At 38.3% G+C, this 25,097-nt stretch overlaps 1 protein-coding gene across 4 annotated transcripts; it reads right to left on the minus strand.

Annotated features, from left to right (window-relative positions):
* Positions 1–650: 650 nt before the first annotated feature.
* Positions 651–14,362, minus strand: smarcad1a (SWI/SNF-related, matrix-associated actin-dependent regulator of chromatin, subfamily a, containing DEAD/H box 1 a). Of its 4 annotated transcripts, none has more exons than XM_036578446.1 (23): positions 13,974–14,362; positions 12,427–12,526; positions 12,136–12,265; positions 11,615–11,681; positions 11,249–11,328; positions 11,017–11,127; positions 10,851–10,932; positions 8,682–9,166; positions 7,850–8,046; positions 7,588–7,678; positions 7,132–7,231; positions 6,969–7,028; positions 6,677–6,752; positions 6,353–6,488; positions 6,103–6,234; positions 4,435–4,530; positions 4,126–4,243; positions 3,785–3,900; positions 3,290–3,478; positions 3,074–3,192; positions 2,778–2,960; positions 1,128–1,234; positions 651–1,005 (listed from the first exon to the last, which is right to left on the minus strand). In XM_036578446.1, the coding sequence occupies exons 1-23, from the start codon at positions 14,077–14,079 to the stop codon at positions 944–946; spliced, it is 2,943 nt and encodes a 980-aa protein (XP_036434339.1). In that variant the 5' UTR covers positions 14,080–14,362; the 3' UTR covers positions 651–943. The 4 variants fall into 4 exon arrangements, with proteins under 4 accessions (XP_036434339.1, XP_036434337.1, XP_036434338.1 ...); XM_036578444.1 differs by having other exon boundaries at positions 13,941–14,362; XM_036578445.1 differs by having other exon boundaries at positions 8,682–9,163; positions 12,427–12,529; positions 13,941–14,362.
* Positions 14,363–25,097: the final 10,735 nt, after the last annotated feature.

Raw genomic sequence — 25,097 nt, forward strand, 5'->3', positions numbered from 1 at the left:
TTAGTTTACAGTGCTCTTGCTTCAAAATGCAAAATATTTTTAGAAATAATGGAGATATCTTGAATACATTTCTGTAAATCTGTCACTTATATGCTCACAATCTCCTGAGGGAGCTGATAATACTTTTACTTGTAATATGCATTGTTATACAATTTTTTTCCTCCAACTGTTTTCTACTAATCAACACAGCTTTTTAACAGCAAATGACTATGAACACAGAAAGGCAATACATTAGTTTCAGTCTGTTTATTATCTACATCTTTTTCCTTTAAGGCATCAAGGCTACATGATAACTGCTTGTTTTGAGCAATATTTCTGAATTAATTAATTCAGGGTCCATATTTATTGCATATATTGTATATACACAGTATTATAATGTTGCTTACGCAACATAATACTGCATAAATTTAGACTTACCCCTTAGTCAAGGAAGCAACTCATAATTAAGGCTATAAAACGTCTTTATTTGACAGGGACAGGTTTATATAAATACAACAAGAACATATCTACAGTTCATCAAAAAGACAAATGAGGTGGCACAAATCCCCATGTCCACTATGTGAATCAGGGATTTGGATTCAGCCTGGCAGTCTTGTACTTTCAGCCTGAGCTGAATTTAAGATATGAAACATGAGGTAAACATTACAGTACCCACACAAAATCAGTCCATGGAGTAAAACGTTTTTCTGTGAAGTCTAGAGCGTCACAGCTGCTGGTTACTCCCCATTTCAGCTTTTTTTTTTTTGTCTAGACGTTGTGCGTAGTTCAACACTGATTCAAAGTAAAATATCAACATTCCCAACAGTAAGCAGTTACCGGGTTGGTCAGTCTGCCTATTAGCTGTCTTGCTCATATTTGTACTAACCACTCTTCAGATCAGTAGAATGAGAACGTTGTACTGAGACAGGACAGTCAACACACTGGAATCCTTAGGTTTAATGTGTCAAAGACCCAGCGATACCTTTAGCAGCTCTGCCATATCCTCAGACATGGTGCCCTCATCACCTGTAAGGAAAGAAAAAGATTTAGAATTGCTACACACTGAAGCAGTGAACGAACGTGAGCTATTCAGTACAGCAAATGTAAAAAAAAAAATGTGTATTTGTTGACCTATCGCTTATCCTCACCTTCATCAGTAGTCATGTCTTGTTCAAGTTTGAGCTTTTCCTGTCCTACACGAAGCATGCAGGCCTCTATGGAGTCTTTGCTAACCAGTTTGATAACCTGTACAGTCCTGCAAGCACACATCATATTAACAACTCTTCATCTGCTTAGGCATTATTCTGAAAACTAGGCTTAACAGTTAAAGGCTAACCAGACAGAAATGTCAAAAAACAGCATTTACAGTTTGTCGAATAAGAGCCAAAAAAAGAGGTCTGTCTAACAGCCATGTCCCTTGCCACTATTTACCAGGCTTGGCTTTTGTTACCAATTATGAAAAATCCTGTTTTGCGAAATACAATCCTCATGACTCAACAGGTAACTTGCCCATTTCTGTGTGGGTTCATGTAGCAGTGTCAAACACAAAGCTGAAGTCAGAGATGTTTTTCCTTCTTTACTTGATTGTAACATAATTGAGACATGGTAAAAACCAAATGAAAAATTAATGTATAAATGTAAACTGAAAAAATAATTAAAATGTGTTGATTGTTTAAGTCTTCAAAAGACTGGATATGTGGAGAAGGGAGGGGCAACTGGCATGACAAAAATGGCAAACCAGCAAGAGGACTGTTTGGTGCTAATTAGGTTTGGGCACAGGGCAATGTAATTGGATAGTGTCGATGTCCAAGTAACCCAATGGCGATGTGTAAAAGGCGAAACAGCTTGAAAAATATGTTGGGAAACTGAGGTTCGTGTCTAAGAAGCTTTACTGCACAAATTCTCCTTAATTTACTTTACATGAATAGAAAATTAATGCGGACTGAAATAACAAAGTTAGCATAGAGCAGCTAGGTTAATTCTAACCTGAAGAGAAAATTTCTCTGACCCTCGTCTATGGTGGGTGTGCAGTATGTTCTGTACAGATTAAGTGTCCTGGTGGTTAGATGAACTATGAAAACGCCACTGTAATGACAGGAAATGACTAATTTTTAATGTGGAAAGCGCACAGACGTGGCTTTGAAAATCACTTGCAGTCTGATGTTTCTCTAGCAGAGAGCACTGTAAAATGCATCTCTATGTACATACATTTAGATCTGTCTTGACGAAGGTAAAATTTTATAGGGGGGGGGGAAGCTTTTTTTTCTCTCATATGAGAAGTGCTTCCGAAATGGATCCTCCTACTATTCAACCTTTTCAAATCATGAGTCATTGCCTTCATTTAGGCACCAAGGACAGAGTTAACCAAATAATAAAGCTGTTCCTCTTCTGCAGTTACAGGGAAACTGACCACAATGACCTTAATTCTAAATTCCTTACTTACAGAAAGACAACAATTTAAAAAAAATAAAAAAATAAAATATAATAATAATAATAATAATAATAATAAAAAAAATCACTGCTTGAAAACATACATATAAAAGCATTGCTACATACAACAAATTTATTTCAGACTTTGTCTCTTAATTCCACTGCTCGGGATCCACATTTAAGTTGTTTTCCATGACATTTAAACTTAAGACAGAATTAATAACTGATTGAAACTGAGCGAAGACTTTGCAACATGTCTTGCAACCCTGAGATTTTTTTGCTTGACAGAGAGAGATGTCTTAGTATAGGGCTAGAAAGAAACCTCTTTGCCTGGGCCTTTACCTGTTTCACACTGCTACTATACTGACCTGGTCTGCCCCATTCGATGACAACGGTCTTCTGCTTGCTTGTCATTGAAAGGATTGCAATCAATATCATGAAGGATCACTGTGTTAGCAGAGGCAAGGTTTATTCCTTGGCCACCAGCACGAGTCGAAAGAAGAAAGACAAATATCTCAGGGTCTGTGTTGTATTTGTCTATAAGGCCAATTCTAGGAGAGAGAGAACAAATAAGATGTCAATCATCAACACCTCAAGAGACCGCTGTGAAGAGCACTATGAATGAGCCCAGCATACTGATGAGGTAAGCAATATACATGCTAACCTTTCTGCCATAGGTGTTGAGCCATCCAATCGAACATACTCATGGCCAAGGTGTTTCAGCAGAATCTCCACAATATCCAGCATCATAGTAAACTGGCTGAAGAGCACCACCCTGTCACCCTGAACATTATGCAAGTTAGGCAGTATACTGTTCAAGAGTGAGACCAAATAACATTCACTAAACTGGCTAAGGCCAAATCTTAAAGCATCTTATTACCTTTTCTTTGAGCTTGGCCAATAGTTTGGTGAGCAAAGCGAACTTTCCAGAGTCTAGGAGGAGCTTCTTTTCCAGTTGGAACCTACTGATGGAGGTGTATTCTTTACACAGGTTATGCAGCTCAAAATCTGACATGACCTCCATGTCTTCCTGGATCAATGCGGGATCTGCATCAAAATGTGTTGGTTCCTGATGAAAAACAAGATTACTTAGTATCAAAACAGCAACTTGACGAAATGTTGAGATTGAGTCTGTGCACTACACACTTGGCAAGCATAAAGGTTATGCAAAACAGCAGCCAAACCTCCTCATTTGACTAATAAGAGTTTAATTTTAGCTTTATTAGTACCCCAGGTGAGAAGAACAGACAAAAATAGCTTAGTATTATTTTGTCATTTAACCAATTCTTTACCCCCAAAGTAACATACATTACTGCACATTGTCTCTAACTACACAAATATCCTAAATAATCCACAGCAATAGCCCTGTCCTGACCTTCAGCATGGCTCGACTCATGGCAGCAAGTTTCTCAGTGGTGTAGTACTGCCGATGCAGGAGTGGGTGGTTGGCCATTTTCCTCAGCTGCATCATAACGTTACTGAGCTCACGTTCTTAAGGTGCACAAACGACAAGGGAGAAAAATGAACAGACAGACATGCAAAAGGGTGGCAGGGCCTGGTCTGGTCTATTTTAACTCAGACAGGTTAGAAGAGTGATGTCAAAAATATGACTCCCGACCTTGCCAGGACACTGCATACTAAAAAGGGGTGTCTACAAACCAAAAACGTGTGTCACAAATATCTAAACACTTCTGCATGCACAATTTGAATACATACTCTCCCCACTGACAGTCTTCTTGAGCCTACTGAAGAGTTTATCATAGAGCTGCTGCTGAGCATCACTCATGGGACACATTTCTATCTTCTCCACTTTGGGTGGTAGTTGCTTCAGCACCTGTATGGACATTAGGAAGACTGTCTCTCAAACATAATATATTTCATACAGAACACTTTCAAAGATGAAAGTCACTTTGTAAATGTGAACATCTACTCATTAGATTTATCATGGGATCTAACATGAAAGCTTGTACAGTTTCCCCTCATTCTTTCTAATATAGATTCCTCTGAGATTTTGGCAATCAATACCTCACTCTTGACTCGTCTCAGTATGAAGGGCTTCATAATGAGCTTGGCTTGAGCAATTCTCTCCTTATGGAAAGTACTCTCCTCTTCTGATGATTTCTATGGAGAAGGGCATCACGAAACATAGTTAGAAAAACATTAACATGACTGATGTATTATTTATTTGGTGAAAATTTTACAAAAAAAAAAAAAGGTGTTTTCTACACAATAAAACATGTGGGCATGTTTCTAGAATGTAAAATAAATCAATGCTGCAAGTTAGCATTATAATTGAGCTTTTTCCTGGCAAAATAAACCCTCACACTCCTTAGACTTGTTAAAAACACATTCATAATGCCTATTAAATTCATGCTCTAAAGGAAATCAAAAAAGATTATGAACGTCTTCAAAAGAAATCTGAATCAGTCACAACATAGCTAAAATCATAGAAGTGTGACTGCAGACATTTCTAGGCTAGCTAAAGAGGCAATTTGCATTTATATTATTAAAAATAAGAATGTAATACAAAGTATATCAAAGTACAAATATATCTATAGCGACATTACAGTGCAGTTGTTAAAAATTCAATAAATTAGTCCTATATTCATTTTTCATTAATCCTTATCCAAAGACATCAAACAATTCACGTTAAATAGTGACTTAATAGGGCAGAGGTTCAGCAGAGTAAGCATCCCTGAAAAAGGTGAGCATGTCAAACACCTGGTACAGTCCAAAAACAGCAGAAAACAAACAGCAGTTTACTACTAATATGTTCTTGTGTTCTATAAGCTATTAGCTATACCAATTTTTAACTTTCCCTTTTTCATCTCCAAAATAAATGTCTTTCACATACTTAATTCAGTATTGAAATTCTCAAATTCTCTTACCATTTACAGTAATACGGGAAGTTAATTATACTTTCCATTTCATGTAACCCATGTCATGGAAGCAAAGTTTCTTCCTCTCACAAACCACAATAATGGCTCTCCAAAGGGCCAATCTCTTAAAATCACCTTAAAACATGTTCAGGTATGAGAGCATAGCCAATATTTGAGTGTCATAAGCACCACAAAAATAAACAACATTTCATATAATTTATAGATCAAATGGAACTCTACCTGCCCCACACAAAAAGTTTAAACGATAATGAGGCATTTTTAACCCTAATTCTCATTACTGATCATTGATTAAACAAAATGACTTTGTATTACTTTTAACTGTTGAATCTCTTTACTTTAAAGAGTTCTGGCAAAATGTTGTGTCACAAGTTAAAACCTTCAACGACTGGCAATGTATAATATTAATGAAATAAAATTAACACTATATTTTGCAAAACATATTGTAATGATTAGGTTTAAAATACTTAGTCTGACAAAAGTATACAGACTGTAAAAACAAGTTGTGCAAAAAAAAAAAAATTAGGTAATGACAATTCGGTCACTTAAATTGGAAAATGCTATTAAACAAACTATTTAAGATCATTTTCATTGTTCAGGTTTATTTCTGATTGTTCAACCATGCGTAACTAAGTATTTTAGAAATTATAAATCTATAAAAATTTACTAATTTAGTTTTAGTAAATTTGGGTCCAAGTATTTGTCATGTTTCTGAGAATAACCACACATGCTTGAGAACACAGCTGCTTCACTAAACCTGTGAAATTTCCCCGTTTCTAATTGCTCGTCTCCTTACCGTGGAGAACATCTTGGAGATTTGGGAGGTGCTGCTGGAGAACATGGAAGGCATGATGAAGTTGAGCAGAGATATTAGTTCTAGCAAGTTGTTCTGTAGAGGAGTTCCAGTCAGAAGCAATCGGTGTTCAGCCTACAGACAAATAAACGATTTCTCACTGAAATTGAAGAATCTGAGCAGATAAAAACAAACATTCTTGACTGAACACATTACATCACTATTGTCTAGCATTTAATAAGAGTGCACCAACATTAATGGCCATGAGATGGCGGTAGCGCAGAGAGTTCATGTTCTTCAGCATGTGGCCCTCATCAAACACAGCATATTTCAGTTTCAACTTGCGGAAGAGACTGCGGTCATTTTCATTCCCTATGGTGAGGTTATACCTGCAACGGAACATAAAAGCAAAATCTTACAAAAGTAAAAGAAATATAAACATTAGTACCTCCTCAACATTGTAATGTGGCATGTAACATCACTGAGAAGCACAAAAGTATTTGAAGCCTCAATCTTGGATGCAGCAAATGATATTTAAAACAAACAAACAAACAAACAAAACCCAAAAAACCCTTACGTAGACACTATGACATTGAATTCCACTTGATTGCTGAGAATGTCATGCCGGAGGTATTTACGGTCCTCCACAGAGCCTGCAAGAATACATAAGTTACAAGCTATGAAGTTTATCACAGTTCATCTTTTGGGCAAAAAAAAACAAAAAAAACAAAACACTACATTTATGAACACTATTGTGAAACTTTTTCACAAAGCCTTTCATAGTGCAGAATGCCCAAGTTTACAACTGCCTGAAAACTAAAATCACACCAAAGCAACACCAGAATATAGAATGACCGCGATTTACTCACCATAGTAAACAATTACCGTCAGACTTGGGCACCACAGCCTTAGCTCTCTTACCCAGTTATCTGTAGGGGCGAGATAAGTTCAATTCAAAACGGTATGCAAAAAAGGGAAAAAATTTAACGTGATGCAATTCCTTTATGGGTTTCCCAGAACTTCTTGCCTTACCTACTGTGGAAGAAGGTACGGTAATAAGATGAGGGCCCTTAATCCCCTTTTGATAGAGATAAGCTAGGAAAGAAATTGCCTGAATTGTCTTTCCCAATCCCTGACGGCAAAATAGAAAATGCATGAGTGAAAAGAATTTTCAAAATATTCTGGTAAAATGAGTAATCAGTTCTCCAGGCATATGGCTGCTCCCTGGTTTGGCGAGGGTCTGGCACATACGTGTGTGTATAATATAAATCCAGACCCTCGCCAAACCAGGGAGCAGCCATATGCCTGGAGAACTGATTACTCATTACACTGATTACTTGCCCTTCTGTCTTTGAATTTGAGCACAGATAAGAGAAAACATGAATATGCCAAACCCAACATGTAAACATTGCATGTACTCACTAGAATGCATAAATGATATGCAAAGTAAGAAGTCAGTACTCACAAAGGAGAAAGAACGACACTCACCATTTCATCAGCCAGGATTCCACTGAGCTTGTGCTGGTGAAGAAGAATAAGCCATTTCAAGCCTATCAATTGGTACGGCTGTAATTTGAATCTGAAAGAACACAAAAGATAATTACAGATAATCCCAAACTCAAAACATATCTGGAAACAAACTGTTGCCTTTCATGTAATTATGCTGCATGTGTAGGTAATACAAATAAGAAATTTGAAACCTAATCTCAGGAAATAATTTCATAATGTCTGTAAGAAATTTCTTCCTTACTTGCTGTTGAGGATGGCTGGTTGCTTCATAGAGCCCATGCCATTCTTGATGACCTGGGTGACATCTTTGGTCATCTTCCTGGAAATGCTTTCACACCTGCTCATGAGCTGCTTCAGCACCTGCCTTTCTTTCAGCACCATTTTACAGCCGTGCACCAGCTCCATAGACAAGCTGTTATCCTTACAGAACTGCTCATTCTGGGGAAGTGCATAAAGGCAGGCAAACACAAACGCCAAGGCAAGTCATTTCATTGTCAATGAATGTCAATCTTGTTGTAGTGTTTCATATCAGAAGTAAACTGTTAACCTCCAGCTTTTCAAACTCATTAGTGTAAGTGATGACACTGCTATGAAACTCCAAGACCTAAAATCTGCCAGAAATGTAGAAGCACAGACCTCCCTTTAGAGGAAAAAAGCAACAACTGATTAAAGGCAAGGAACTGTTTGACTAAAGTAAACAAGTTATCTTGTCATGTCACTACATATATATAATAGAATAAAAAGGCAACGTCTTTCTATTTATGCTGAGTTCACATGTAGGGCAAAAGACAGTGATCTAGACACACCGTAGACACTTTATACAGTGTCTAGATTTACAGAAAGATAAAACTAATGGTACACTAACCCACCTGCAAAAACCTTTTAAGAAGGTCTGCTTCCTTAGTTTCGCATCAATTTACAAGACTAGTGGCATAAACTCAAAACAAAATTTCAATTTTTCAAGTATTTACAAGTGGTGAGACTGAAGAAAACAGAAAAAAACTCAGAACGGATTAAGTTACACAATTCTGTATGAAAAATAAACACAAGGTGAGAGTACATGGAGTCCTTACCACATCTTCCCATGTGTTAAATGGCCTCAGTAAGATTATCTTCTGGGCTTTCTTCAATGAACAACCAGATATCAAAGTCAGTTCATCTAAAGAAGCCTCCTGGAGAAACTGTACTATCTGGTGCTTGATACGATCATCAATGCTATCGTCTTCGCTGTCCGAATCAAAGTCATCAGAAACACTCCCAGCTTCGCTCTCAAGCTCTTCTTCATCATCTGAATCGCTGCTTTGCTCTTGCTCTACCTTATCTGCTTTTTCTCTCTTAAAATTATGACTGACTGTTTTTGTTTCTGTGGATGTTGACCTAGTAGAGGCATTTTGTGTTTTTTGAGTGGATTTGCTTGATACAGCCGACAGCCATCTTGAGAGACCAGAATGTGGCTTTTGCTTCCTCTCTCCGTTGCTCTCTTGGCTGCTCCTTGCAGGCTTCAAATTATCTGACACTTTGGATTTGCTGTCTTGAGCTCTTTTAGGACTGGAGTCTTCTGAAGTTGAATAGAAAAACAATAAATTTCCACATTCACAATTTACATTAAACTACATTAAAAAGACAAATTCCACCAACTTTTCAAAATTTCTGCATAATTCAACTGCTATGATGTAAAACGTCATTTTACATTGGTTTGATGTGAAATGCTACACTGCAGAGAAGCTAACTGGCACCATCATGTTTATGACACAAATATAGAAAAAATATCTGTTATCCAAAACAATCAGTGAACCTTTAGTGAATCAGTGAAAGGGGTGGGTGTCTCTAGGCACCTCACGATTCGATTAAGATTCAGAGGGCTGCGATGCGATTATAAAACGATTATCAATGCATCTTGATGCATCTTTTTTCTATACAGGATTTCTATGTTCTCACTGTATTTGTAATGATTCATAATGAATTTACTTCAATATCTTATTAATTAAACAAATGGAAGTGATGTGGCAAGTGAATTAGAATGCTCTCATTCAGTGCTCTTGTTTGGAGCACATAAGATGCAGGCTGCCACTCATCTGTGATAAAATGCAGTTACGGTTCCAATGGCAGTTAAGATCCAATGGCAATAGATGGCCCACGCAGCACGTTACAGCCGTCCTACCAGTTTTCTTTAGTGATTTTTTTTTTTTTGGGGTAACTTCGGTTTTGGTCTTGTTGTAGAGAGTGGGGGGATCGCTGCGTCAGTAAAATATGTTTGAGACTGGATGTGTGCAACAGTGAGAAAGCCCTGGTTCTCAGCGACTGAGGACTGCAGGTCATACAGCAACGCAGTCTCGCCTTGCTAGTAGCTAATGAAAAGGCAAAGAGAGAGATTTAATATGAACATTCGGAGATGAATGGACTTACTCGCGCTTATAAGCAACGCAGTTGGTTTCCTGGAACGTTAAACCTGCAATGAGAGACTGTCAAACACTAAAAAGTTGAAGATTAAGTCAGCTTCTCTTTTGAATTTTCCCGGTCCACCTTAAATGGTGCCGCATTTACGTTCTAGCGCCTCAGGCAGAATTTAAGGTGGAATGGGAAAATTCGAACAAGAAGCACGCGAAATGAGCTGACTTCAGCCTCGTGAAACAGTCGAACGTTGAGAGACATTTTACGGAAAAGTTTTTTGGCGGAGATTTGGAGGAAAGCGGCTATAGCTAAAGCTTAAAGCAGAGCAAAGTAATTCTGCGTTTTCTTTACGATTTTTCAGCCTGTGCTAGGACATCAGCATATACTGAGACTTAAAAATGTTGTGGCTTTTGTTGAAAGGAGAAAATGGCTCTTCATAACATTTGGGTTGTCGACTCCTGACCTAACCTAGCTTTTAATGCAGAGGGTACCGGTTGGATTTCTCGCTCATCCAGTTGTGTTTTTGTTATGTGCATGTCACATAACAAAAAAAGTGTCCGGGCGCCGCACTTCCACGTTCCGCCTATTGCGTTCCGCCAACATTACGTTATAAATTAAAATTTAGAAAATCGATTTTTGACATTTGTGAATCAATTCAGAATCATCCATGTCCGCATCGCGATGCATCTAAGAATCGATTTTCCCCCCACCCCTAATCAGTGAACTGAGTTTTTATATGTAATGTTAATGGTAAAACAGTGGATAATTTGAAAAATTAGTGGACTTCCCAGTTACTGTGGATAACCGACCTGGTCCAGAAATATTTCAATGATAAAGTACATTTCACCTACCTGATTCAGATGAAAACATCAGTAGAGATCCCAAGGCATTCTCAAGATCCCAGTCATGTTCTCTCAGGACATCCCTCAGCACCTGTAAAGCATACAGAGCACATGGAATAAGTACATAAAGAACAAGAATTGGTGCCTCTCAGAAGCACTATAAGTTTCAGCCCACCTCATTTTCGAACTCAGGTAGTTTCTTTTTCAGTTTGCGCACCAGAGCTTCCTGTTGCTCTCTGCTCAGCTCCTGACTCTCTTCCTCAGACTCAGGATCAGAGTCAGATTCCTACATTAAGATAACTAAGTCAATATATATAGCAGTAGTATATTGTTATTATTTTGAAATTAAGTCCCAACAGCTGGCTGAGCCAACTTTACAAAAACCCAAGAATTAAGAAACATTTTACCACAGTTTTTCTCCGCTTCTTTGGCTGCATCTCACATTGATTATCACTGTCTTCTGTTGTCCCTTTCACTTTGGATGAATCTGTATTCACAGACCACACAAATTAACCTCAGAAATTTAGTAATAAACATTCCTAACTTCGCTATTTTAATATCATACATTTTCCAGTCCGAACACTGCAACGCAGTACAGCACACACAGGGTATGACCAATACCTAGTTAGTACATTTCATGTCATATTTTATGTCAGTGTACGGAGCAAGTTGAAAATACAAACAGAAATTATCACCAAGATCTGTTAATGGATTAGCAAAATACTCTGACCAGATGGATCACAATTTGTTAAATGTCTGATGTATGCTTTTACCTTTCTCTCCATAAACCAACAAACAACACGCTACAGCTCCCTCCAGTGTGCTTGTGCTCTCAATCACCTGTTGGATTTCAAACAGCAGTTTTACAAAAGCTTAACAGCAAAACCAGGCCACTTCAAACTGTGTAACCTGAACACTGCACTTACAAGTTTTGCTGCATTTCAACACATCTACCTACATAAGATTCCTTCTGTTTTTTCTTATATTCAAATATATCTCATGTTGGAAAAATCTTGACTCATTTACATAATCTATTTTTTATTTATTTTTCTTCAGGGAAGGAAAAATAAATAAATAAAAGCATCAAAACTGATCAGCAGAGAGTCTAGAATTGCTTTAATTTAGATGTTATAAGTGCAAATGAAATAAAGCAGCAGCTCTCAAACTTTTTTAGTCTAAGGCCCCCAGTTTGTCATAAAGCACTACAGCAGCTACATCCAACTGAACTATATCATTTCTCTCTTGCCCTAAACATCTAGGTTTGGTTGACCATTATTAAGAAAAACAAAATTACCTCCAGTATTTCACTTCGGCTCTTCTGGGGGAACATTTCTAGGAGTTTGGCCACTTTCTCCTCCAAATTCAAATCTATGTGCTCTTCACACTCTCTTGCCTTCTTTGCTGATTGTTGTATAGCAGGCTCCCTGCAAAAGCAATCTTTATTTGGTAACAATATTTTGAGAGTGAAAATATTGCACTTTTCCCATGTGACCAGCGAAGCAGTGGTCAAAAGCTGCCTAAATATATGTGTTGGTTACAGAATTTCATGGGTAGCATATCCATGTTATTTCAGTGTACAGCTTACTTGACTTTTTTAACCACTTCATCATCAGAAGACACATCTTCCAGCGCATGCCTAGGGACTTTTCCTGGTGCACGTCTGCCATCTGGTTTCACCTGGTGTGCTGCTGACACAGAATCAATGGTTTTCAGTCATACAAGTCATTCAATTTTAACAGCACTATTAAGTAGAGGTGGAAGATGAAGAAATCTCTCATCACAATACATTAAGACATTTTCATGACAGATAATAAGCATCATGATATTTAGTTTCCTAAGACAGGACAGAAAAAAGGATCCAGCAGTGCTACATTTTAAGGGGAACCTGAATACTATGACTTGCATGCCTTAAAACAGTGTACATGTCCTATACTATTAAAATATGATCTAAACCAAATGGGAATGTTTTGTGTATTATTACTGATGTCACAGTTGCACTGGAATCAGTCCTATGAAAAATAAGACCATTAATAAAAGTTTTTTAAATAATGTCTCACTCTAGCTAAGGTTTAAAAGGCTGAATGACATGTTAGAGTTAAATGAAACATTCAGCTCACTGTTCCTCTCTCTGTGGACAAGAGAGAGAGCAACCATTTGATGCAAAAAAAATGGCAGCCTACTATTAAAAGGTAAAAATAAATAATAAATAATTTTGCTTAGTTTATACAATATATTCGAATGGTATTGGACATGAGCACCATATTGGGGCTTATATGTCGTAAGTCAAGGTTCTCTTTATAAACATTATCAAAACCTAAGAGTACAAATAATTTTCATTGAACGTTTAACATTTGTTAAACACCGCGTTTACTGCGATTCATTAAATCCAATTAAAACAGGACTAACTGTCCTCTCCTTGTAACGAATAATGCAGTTGGACAGTCTTTAAGTACTGACGATAATAACCACGAAGCGCTCAGCAGAGCACACTGTGGAAGGAGGGACGTGACGTCATTTATCACCTTAATGATAAAATATCATATCGCCCGTCCAGGCGACTGAATCAGCTCCAGTGCCGGACATGGACTGTTCCTACTCTCATTTAAACCGGTAAAAGCCCTCGGCGAATCTTTTTAAAACTATAAGTTAACTTGCTAACGTGACCGTCTTGACTCACAGCTGCTACGCTGACAAAAGCTGATGCTTCCCCACAGCCGCGCTTTCTGCTTCATACACACTTCACACTACTTAACACCATTTAACACCATTATCCTCACAACGCAGGAAGCGAAAAATTAAGACATTCGTCAAATATGAGGAGCAGAGATCACAGAGGAATAAGTTAGCTGGCCTAAGGAGCTCCGCAACCACACCGAAAGGACTCAGCCTCAGGCCTAGACGGCTAAAAACGACATTTTGCATCGGGTGGTTAACCGGCAAAGCAGCTAACAGCTAAATGGAGGCCTTTGTCTTTCCCAACAAACTAGCTAACCTAACGTTACTGCGTTGAAGCTAACGGTCACTCTCTTAACGTTACTACATGCTAGCAGTAAAACCTTCTGTCTGGCTGATGAAGAAACCTTCGCTGTGAATTCTTACCCAGGTAATTCTCTTTATCCGAACTGGACTTACTCAACACTCTGCGCTGCTCTTGTCTGGGAAACTGGACCGGCGAGGAGACACTTTCACCGGCCTTTTCTTTCTGGAAACGGAATCTATCGAGATTGAACAGACTCATTGCTCTGTATTAAAGGACCTTTCAGCAACCGGCTAACGCTGCTCTACACGACAGAGAGGCTTCAACAACGGCTTAGCTAACGTTAGCTATTGTGTCTCCTGTGTTCGTACGGCTGAAATAGTCTACTACTTTTCTGACAGAATGTAACGCTTATCACTCCATCTTCAGCAATATAATACAAATACACTAGCGAGCGATAATCTGCACTTTCCCAAGCCGCTAAAATCTCATAACCGATATAGCCTCCTAAAGAAAGGATGCCGGGTGACACCAGTGAAGCTCATTCCCGCCACAAGTGAGGCTGCGTCATCTTCCCCTCATGTCCAAGAACCAATAGGAACACAGCACTCAGGAAGAAGCTGATTCCAGATCAGCACGACTTGCCAACGTCTACCTGGGTTGCCAGACAGGGCATTATTAAAGCTGAATTCCACCGATTTTTCAAGATTTCTGCATAATCCAGTGTTTAAAATGTGAACAAAATCTTTCAGAGTGGTTTGATGCGAAATGCTGCGCTGTAGAGAAACTTACCGACTCGGATTTTGTTTTACAGTAGTGGTGATAGCAACCAGGGGTCGCAATGTCTACAACACACATATAGCCATTTTTTAACAAAATGACCTACGCTTCTTCTAAATGTGTTGTGTTATGCTGACCGTGGTAAAAATGTGGTAGTTCTGAAAAAGGTTTTCTTTAGGGTTTTATAAGTTTTTTTTTTACAACACTTCATGTCCCTCTCTGCCAGGAATGTATGTTAAACATATGTTTCAGGCGAAAAATTATAGGACTGTAAAACCATGTCTGAGGAAAACATGCAACATACTCATAACTACTTCATGTAAAAGCTCTCTTTGAGGCAGCTTTTAGAGGCGTTAAATGCTTCGGACGTCTGGTTCCTATCACCACCACTGTGAACAATTCTGACTGTGACTTTCTGTAGAATGAACAATTTCACACCAAACCACTCTGAATGACTTTTACATCTCAATGGTTGAATTATACAGAAAAAAATCTATGTAATTTCCCTTTTAACACATTTCATATGATGTATAACAACAAACAAAAACAGATGATGTATCAAATTCCCATTGATCTGTTTAAGTGTGTATAATGGTGGTATTCCCAAATATACTATTATTTTACATGACATACATACGACTATGAATAAAAGAAAAGAATGTCAAAAAGAAAACAGCTTTCAAAGGGCCCTTACCTCCGTTCTAGAGATGAGCCAGGAAAGAAACTATCCTGAATTGTCTTTCCCAAGCCCTAAAGGAAAAAGCCAAACACTGGCATAAGCTGGTATCAGTTTACACTTATAAACACTTCATCAAACACACCCTTTTTCTCCATTATTAAAATTAAGACTATTCAACAAATAGGGAGTAACCTGAATTCTTAAAAAAGTAGCAGTCCGCAGGACAAACCATTCACTCGATGTCTCCTGTTGACTAGTTAAGATAAAGGGGAATTTCATTGATTTTTCAAAATTTATGTATAATCAAATGGTTAAGAATTATAGTACAGATATGTTCCAAAATGAAACATCCCTGATAAATAGGACTTCTGTCGTCTTTGAATTCGAGCAGAGATGACACATAAAGCATGATTATAACCCAACAAGTAAAGCCTCTCCAGCTTGCATAGAAATTCTAAAACCACATTGTCCACTAGGTGACATACTTTCACAAGAAAGTCATAGCTGTGTCACCTGGCCTTGCTCTGTCTGTCCAAAGGAGGGCACCACACAGCATGCTTCAGAGGTTGGAGGAGCAGCAAGCTCTTGCATAAGAGAGATGGCTAGCTATCCACGAGTGCCTCAGTGTTTTATAAAGGCCACAGATTGTTTCATGAACTAGCAGATTCTGTTGCATTTAGGTTTGAACATATGAAATGTCAGGGCAAATATTAGTGATTATAGTTGAAAGATTTTACAGTTCAGTTGCATGTGAAAAAATAATAATGAGCCAAGATATAATAATGGATACATGTGGCATATTAGTTATTGCTACTCCTGATTATGATTATAAGTAGCTTAGCTGTATTATAGTAAGGGTTTGTAGCATCAGCTTTATTGGTGTTCATGTGTAACAGGATTTCAAATCAATTTCGAAATCATTCAAAATCAGCCATTATTATTAAAATGGTTGATGATTGTCCTCGAATGCTGCACTTTTGACAGAACTCAGACTAGTCATCAGAGATTTTGGCAATTTTCCAGGTGTGCACTTCAGTTATTAATGCCTGTTATAAGATAAATAACCTCTCAGCCAATCACAACTGTGTTTGTGTTAGTCTGAGTTAGGCTTAGAGATGGGAAAAGGTTTTACTGAGGAAAATTTAATTTAAGCATACGCTATCCTGATCATCTGTCTTTATTTCATTCACAAAGCTAAAAAAGTTTTGTATTAAACTATATGGAAGAGCACACTCACAGCTAAACATCAAACTACTAACAGGCTCTAAGCTAAGCTAAACTTTATTTAAATTACTGCATTTTCTAACAGTCATTTTAATATTATGATATCATTTATTACAATGATAAGACCTGTTAGCTAGCTACATTAAAAGCTAATTGCACTGATTTTTTAAACTTTCTGTATAATCAAAAGGTTAAAATGTAAATAAAGTAATTCCGAGTGGTTTGATGTGAAATGCTCTGTTGTAGAGAAATTTACCAAGTCAAAATTGTTAACAATAATAGTGATAGGAGCCAGACACCTGAAGAATTTCATGCCTCTAAAACCTCCCTCACATGAAATTGTCAAGAAAATGCTGCTTGAATGGCTGAGACATTGATGTACAATAGTTCTGACAAAAGGTTTTGACCTAGTAGAGTGATATACGCAAGGCAGCACAAAGCAAATTAGTCCCCCCACCCCAAAAAACCTTTATTTTTTCAGATTTGTCATTATTTCACCATCATCAACCTATTATATAAAAAGTCAGAAGACACATGTAGGTGGGTAAGTTTCTCTACAATTAACTATTTTACATCAAACCACTCAGGATGACATTGTTTACATTGTTTACAACAACAACTGAATTATGCAGAAATTTTGGAAAATGAGTGGAGCTCCCCTTCAATTCACAAAGCTGTTGGCAGCTTTATAAATTAGCCAGGCTAAACAGGACAGTACGTTGCTTACAAGTTAAATAATGCTTGCTAGTGAGATTGAGTGAGCGAACAATCTGTTTTGTGTGGTGATGGATGCATTCTGAAAATTATAAGAGCATTCAAAGCATATGTATTTTAGTCTCATTGTAAGCTTCTGTGCAACAGTAAACAGGTATCAGATTGTTTAGTACCTCTGACATGTCCAGTGCGGTTCCTTTATAACAACATAAAAACACCCACCAGTGGGAGCAGAGAGGTCCAGTGTGGCAGACTGCAGCAAGAAAAATTGCAAGTGGACATATACCGTAACAGGTAGTCCAAGCTGAAAATTGGAGGGGCATAGCAACAGTAACTAAGAAAAGTGGGACTTTTCAGGTCAGAATTAAAAAAATGGTCAACTGCCCCTGGAGGGTTTCCCAGAGAATTTCTCCCAGAGAACTATATGTCTCAGTTTGTCAGATGCTAGAGGGCGCTCCTGAGCAAGACCAAAATGAATAGGCTGCTATGGAGATTTTGTGCAAAATTGTAGTTTGAAAATGCAGAATCATTTTTTTATACAAATAAATACACATGTTTTCTCAACACAGTATAGCATAAAATATTGAAATACTTTTGATATATTTTTCAAAGCTTTTGAACTTTAGTTCTAAGTCTTTCTAGTAGTGTATGTCCATGACATCAGTGAATGCAAACTGCTTTACTCCGCCAATGAGCTGATGAGCTTGCCAAACAATGAGCACTCAGTAGCAGGAATGCTTAGCATCCGATACTGCCCAAAACCTTTTTGCTGTAGAAAAACAGAAAAATACTGGTAAGTTTTCTTTGATTTTTTAATGGAATATATTCCTTTGCTTACAAAATTAAATTACTTTCTTGCATTAATGGCTAAACACCTGTTTAACATTTTGTTTTTAGCTGTTTAGTTCCATTCATCCCCATTCTTTGAGGACTTGCTCGCAAGAGCCCTCTAGCGTTTTGCAGTCACTTGTTGGTATAACGGGAGAAACAAGAAGTGGCCAGGCTAACCTTAAGCTTTGTTATTACCTTAAAATACCTTTAAAAGTGTGTTCTGTTTCTGTGTTCTGTTTTAATCGCACTGTCAGTTTCAAAAAAGCTTTCTTAATAAAATTCTTAATACGCAGGTAACCGTTTAACTCAAAGTAAAGTACAGTAAAGTAATACAGTTCAGATGAACGAGAGCAATGTTCATCTTTCAAAACCAAATCAATGTCTGCCGTGTTCCACTTTTTACAATATAAGTGTATGATAGCAATATGCATCTGCCTGATTTGACAGCCCCAGATGAGCAAACCTGACAATTTCCTCTTATCCAGATTATAAAGTAAGCAAATCACCAAATCTGTGCAATTCCATCTGCAAACAATATGGTGATTAATATTTGTCCGTCATGGTCGTAGCCTGGGAACTCTTTGGACGCCATTTTTGGCACCAATGATTACCATTACCCATAGGGCCAAATGGCAGTGGAGCCAAGATAAGAAAGTACATCCAGCACAGCGTACAGTCCTGAATTGTGCTAACTGGCCCATGCTGCCGCCACTCAGTCTCCCCTTGCTTGTCTCTATGGAGACCCCTATAACTTACACCAGTGCCATGCAGACAATGGCCGCTGTGACACTGAGTTTGATCAGAGTTCTGACCTCTCACAGCGGGGTTCCGAAATCATGGCTCCCTCTAAAGTTTTCCTGCATTTTTATTGCTTAGATAAACCTCATTATAAAGGTAATCTGGGTACGACCCAAGACTGATCTAATAAATATAGCGTCGCTGTCATAAGAAAACCTTGTACCTCCAAAATAGTAGCTTTACAGAAGAAGCAAAGAGCATTCTTGACTTTTAGCGTACATTAATGAAACAAGATTTTCCAAGTCCAAGTACTTTTGAATCAGTTCTATTGGTCCATTCTTCAATCACAATGTAAAGGGCATGATTTACAAATGAGTGTAATAAAAACGGGGAAAAATGGGTTACAAGGTTTTGATGTGGCAGCGAAGATATAGAAATACAAATATGTAGCATATAAAGAGTATTTAAACAGTATAGCTACAGTGGAAAATGCATCTATGATGTTTTTGTGTTGAAAGATAAAACATACTATAAGCAACTTCTGATGTGAATACTACATAGGTTGGATGCCCCAGTGACACTCATGACTAGACAGAAAGCTGGTCAGCTGGTCAGCAAAAAGCTGGACCTCCTCATAAAGCAGCAAAGTGAATGGAAAAGCACTATGGGCACTAGGGTCAACGGCAAAGGCCTCTTTCCATCCAATCTGTGTTGAGAGTTTTTTTGTCAATGTACAGGACGCAACTCAATACGTAACGAGACTTGTTCTGGTAACTATGGAGTGCCCGCTTGAGGCTGACCCGCTATCCCTGTCACTGAGTCTGTCACTATCCAGTCTCCATGGCTCCCCACTCGTCCGAGACCCGACGGCGGCGGGGACTACCTTATCACCATGGCAACATGTCTGGGATCTAACTCAACCCCCCCACTTCTGTAAAACACAATGCTGCCCCCGCCTCTCAGCAAGATCATCAAAAAATTAATTGCCATTGTGCCATTCTGTATCCATCATACATTATCTAACAGCCGTCAGAGCAGGGTTAAAAATGGCAAGAAAGATAATAGCAGCAAATGAATGATGTTGATATATGGGTATAGTTTTATGATTAAATGTAGGTGATGATTGTTGCATGAGATAAATATATTAAGGTCAAGGGGCATATATGTGAAAATAATGTGTCAGTTGTAATGCACATGTCCGGCACACTGATTACTATTATGCACTGTAGGGTATGTAGGCAATATAAATCATTCAGTGTACAATTACATTCTTTCCAGTACGGAGAATATATGCATAGAAGATACGACAGTATTTGAAATAATCAAGTGACCACTGTTAAGGTTTTGTTCCAACAATGAAAATATGTGGAAGTAAATATAGTCTAAGAAAACAAAAACTAGACACTTTTTATAACAAAGCCACACTTGTCACAATTATTGGCACCCTTGCATTTAGTACTTTGTGTAACCTCTCTTTGCCAACATAACAGCAATGATACCTCTCCCATAATGTTTAATGAGATTGGAGAATACAGAGCAAGGAGCGTCTGAGACCACTCCACAATACAGAATGTCTCCAGATCCTCCATGGTTCTAAGACCTCTCTTCTGAACTCTCCTCTTCAGCTCACCTGACAGGTTTTTAATGGAGTTTAGGTCAGGGGACCAGGATGGCCATGTCAAAAGCTTGCTTCTGTGGTCATTGATGCATTCTTATGTGGATCTGGATATATGTTTTGGATCATTTTCCTGCTTGAAGATCAAACTACAACTCAGTTTTGGCTTTTTAGCAGAGGCAGCCAGCTTTTCATTTAAAAACACCTGCTACTTCATGGAGTCCATAAGGCCATGTATCCTAACAAAGTTCCCAGGGCCTCTGGAGGAAAAATGGCCCTAAAACATGACAAATCCTCCATCATACTTAAGCTTTTTTGAAACTTAGCATGGAGGTGGTGTCTAATTGTAGTTTGGGAGGCTTGGTGACCTCATAATGTTGCCATCATCTCTTCTGTTTGCCTCTCTACCCATTCTCTACAGTGCAAGTCAGTTCACTAGAACTCTGGTTGTTTTAAACCATTTAAATAGTGCCCTATCAGTGGATACAGGCAATTTCAGGTGTGTAGCTTCTCTTTAGACATTGCCTCATCTGTTTGCCTGATCTGTCTAATAGTCTCATCTTCCTTTGTTTGTGTTTATTCTCTTCTATTCTTTCTTTGTTTATTTGTATTTTGAACATCTATAGTCAAATTATATGTTTTGTTGATTTTCAAAGTGAAAATAAGTGAACATATCCACACATCCTCTACATGGAAAAAATAAACAAATATAATGAATACAAATATTACCTACATTTATACATAAATACACACACACACACACACACACACACACACACACATATATATATAAATATATATACATGTATATACATATATATATAAATATATATACATATATATATATATAGTGTTTGAAATCATCTATTAAATACAGTAAGTGGTGCAATGTAGCAATCAGTCAGCGACATTGAAGGAAAAAGGAAAAAGTAAATGAAATAACCTAAAAACCTTTTGTATATTTCTGTTGGATCATATGATCAGTAATAATGTCCAAATGAGGGGCAAAGGTATAAATCCTTAGATGTCCAATCATAAAATATGGATATGGATGGAGTGGAGATGAGGCGATAGGTGTATTGGTGGTGGTGGTGTTAGGGTGCAAAAAATGCAAGTGAAGAGACATCATGCCGCCCAGTCAGCACAGTGACTATCATGAGAACATCACCCTTTTCTAAGAATGACAATAGTGAGTGTATGTATGTGTGTGTGTACGGTAAGTGACAGTGTCTCCCTACACTCCAGTGAGGGGTCGTACCCTGGCGAGCGGAGGCCCAGGGTGGTGCTGCTGGGGATTTTAATTAAATCAGGCCACAATGAGCGAGGCATGGCAGAGAGCAGGAGGAGGGAGGGGAGGAGGGGTGTGCTGGGGTTACTGAGGGGGGATTTGACCATCTCCAGGGGTAAAGGCAGTGTGGGAAGAGAATGTGCACCTCCTCGCTGGGTCTCCTCTTTGTGTCACACTGTTGCTTATATACTGTGGGAATTCCCAAGGAATGAGAGATGGGAAGGAGATCTGAGTCAAAACTCACACGTCAATACTGAGAAATCATTGTCATTATGATGATAATTAATCTTAGTCATATGACCAGAACTGATATTACCCAGAAACAGCGTACAGAAAATAGACTGAACGAGATGACTGAACTAGCATTAGCATACTGAACTAGCTGACTTAGCATTCTAAAAAATGTGAGCTGAGCGTCAGTTTGGGTAGTGGTGGGTGTAATCTATGTTATGTAATCTGGTTACAGAAATCAAGTACTTGTAATCTAAGTAGAATGTATTAGAAAATATAAGTAATCGGGAAACAGTGGCTTTCTCAAACATTACTGCTTTTGAAAGATAACATTTTTGCTAAGATACAGTCAATACATTTGTCTGTTGAAGTCTTATTTTACTGAGTGTACCCATAAACAGAATAGTAGATGTGCTATTAGATCTAATAACAATGGTTACTTGTTGTTTTGGTAGAAAAAAGAAAGGGTGAGGAGATATTAGGGCTGAATCTTCAGGTGGTTCAAACGTCTGGACAGGATGGAGCAGCCAGCAGAAACAACTTTACCTTCAAAGAGGCACAAGATCAAAATATACCATTAATAGAGCTAATGTAATCCAACAGTTATCAGCTACACAGGGCACTATTAAGTAATCTAAAGGATCACACTACTGAGTACATTTTAGACATGTAATTTATAGTTATCTACTAATCTACCCAATGCTGCTCTAAAGATATGTAAACAAGGGTAGTGCCAAAGAGTTACAGTATGTTGAATGTGAAGGAACTGTTAATGTTCTTGCAGAGAGTGCATTGTCTTCGATTGGCTACTCAGCCATGTGACAGACACTTAAAATTGGCATCATGATGACAGTACACAAGATATGTGACAAGCAATTCATGGATGCAAAAAGTGAACACATTGCTAGATCATAGACTGTAAAATTAAAATGTGAGGTTAAATCATGTTTGAAAGAAATCTGCTAACATGTTGCTGTTTGTTTGTGAATGTTTGGCTAGTGCGTTCTGGCATTTGAAATATTGGTGGAATTCCCCTTTAAATAGTTTGACCTTTTCGGACTACATACTTTTTGCATTGCCACTTTTGACACTATCATCATGTATTATAGCTCTATCCTCAGATTCAGCACAAACTCAGGTAATACTCATGCAGAAATAGGAAAATACTCATATATGTGTATGTTTATACTTGTACACTTATGAAAGTAATTATTAATAGGGGGTTTGTTCCCCTTTGGCTGCAGTACACGTCTCTGGTGTGTTAGGGCCGGTGTGGCTGCAAGTTTTCATTCCAAACATGCTGGGGCACACCTGATTCCACTTGTTTAATCAGTTGGTCTCAATCTTCAGCAACTGATCAGGTACGTGCCTGCTTTGTTGGAATGAACACGTGAAACCACACCTTACCGTACTTTTGGACACTCTTGCTCTACTGTTCTCAGAAGGCTTTACACTAGATGTTGGAACATTGCTGTGAGGATTTGATTGGATTCAGACACAAGATTCAGACACAAATGTATGTATGTACACACATACATCTGTATATTTATAAGAGTAATTAGTGTCTGTACATTGCAAAGCAATGATATTGACAATATCATATGATATTGACGTTCCAACTGCGGAATGTTCAGTCTGATCAAGAATGGTGTGACTGAATACAGCTTTTCCATTGGACGTATGGTTTTTGTACAGTCATCGTTAAATGAAGATTTTTTTTACAATGTGCACCCAACTTATTAAATTATTAGCCATATTAACTATGTGGGGAACCATAGCAACCACTTAACAACACCCTAGCAGCCACCTGGGATATCATAGCAACCACCTAGTAACACCTTAGTAACCACATAGCAACACCTGAGCAACCATCTGGGATACTACTACCTGAAATACCATAGTAACTGTTCGGCAACACCCTAGCAACTGCCAAACTAAAGCCTAGCTTAGCTTGAGCATCGTACTGACTCTGCATTTTCTTCAAGAAATGCACTTTTCCAGTTAACAGATTATGATTGTAAAATGCAACCCTATTAACTTGTTTTTTATTAGGACCACTTGTAACGTTACCATCAACATGCTTTAGTCTAGCTCCAGTAGCTTCTCGATTCAGGCTACAGGCCCTGTAGTTGGATATATTAGCGATTAGATGAGAAATTTATATTGTGTTACCTACTCATAACATACTACATCCGGCAAGAGAAAGTTCACTGTTAACTAGCACATTGATCATGTAATGTAATTCAGAAATTAGCAGGTGTGTTTGGCTGTGTTATGCCTGGTTAAGTGTTAACTGAGTATCTTTCTTCCTGTTAGTTGGGGTTTGGAAGAGACTGATTTTTACAAAGTATTTTTCATGTTTGCTTTTTCAGCAATTTCTGAGAACAGATGGAAGAAAAAAACAAACAGATGATCCATGTAATACCCATATTCACCACGTAGTTTAGTCACTATGTGATGTAGCTCACTCTTTTACAAAATGGACCTTGCTATAGTTTTGATCATTGCTATGACCCTGAGTGGAAATGTATTAAATAATGAAAAAGTGTCTGAATACTTGTGTTTGCTCACTGTATATTACCAACAAAGGTGGTGAATGATAACTGATCTTTGTTCAAAACAACAGAACAACTACAATAAATTCTTGCAGTAGCTGATGATAGAAGGAAACACATTGGGCTCACATTGACAAACTGGGGTTTGCTAGTTACCCCAGTATCTCTAGTTTTATGAGGAAAAAAACTGCATCTGTCTCACTCAAAGGGATGAAAAGACAACATGGAATGCTGTCCTGCCAGCAGGATGGCTGGTCTGATAAAGTTAGCCCGTAAAGCAGAATTGGAAACAGATCATATGTTGAGGCTTATTTAGCTCATGAATCAGCCATAATTTAGCGTTAAACAGACAATCCTGACAGGATCAGGGACGGATGAGACTCACAGACAGACAGACATGAGAGATGTGTTCAGTCTCAGTCGTGTCTTTTTTAGACTCCAGAGACACTGGGGTGTCAGTGGAAAGCGGGGTACACCCCCCCACTGGTGCGGGCTGGTGGGGTGGGCCAGAGCCGGGACGCACCCAGCGGGGGGGTGGTGACAGCCACAGCGGACGAGCTTCAGCCCACTGTGGGGGCCGATGTCTGACACGACCTCTCCCAGCATGGCCTCGGCAGGGGGGCG

This window comes from Colossoma macropomum, unplaced genomic scaffold (assembly GCF_904425465.1).
Source record: "Colossoma macropomum unplaced genomic scaffold, Colossoma_macropomum, whole genome shotgun sequence".
Lineage (NCBI taxonomy): Eukaryota > Metazoa > Chordata > Actinopteri > Characiformes > Serrasalmidae > Colossoma > Colossoma macropomum.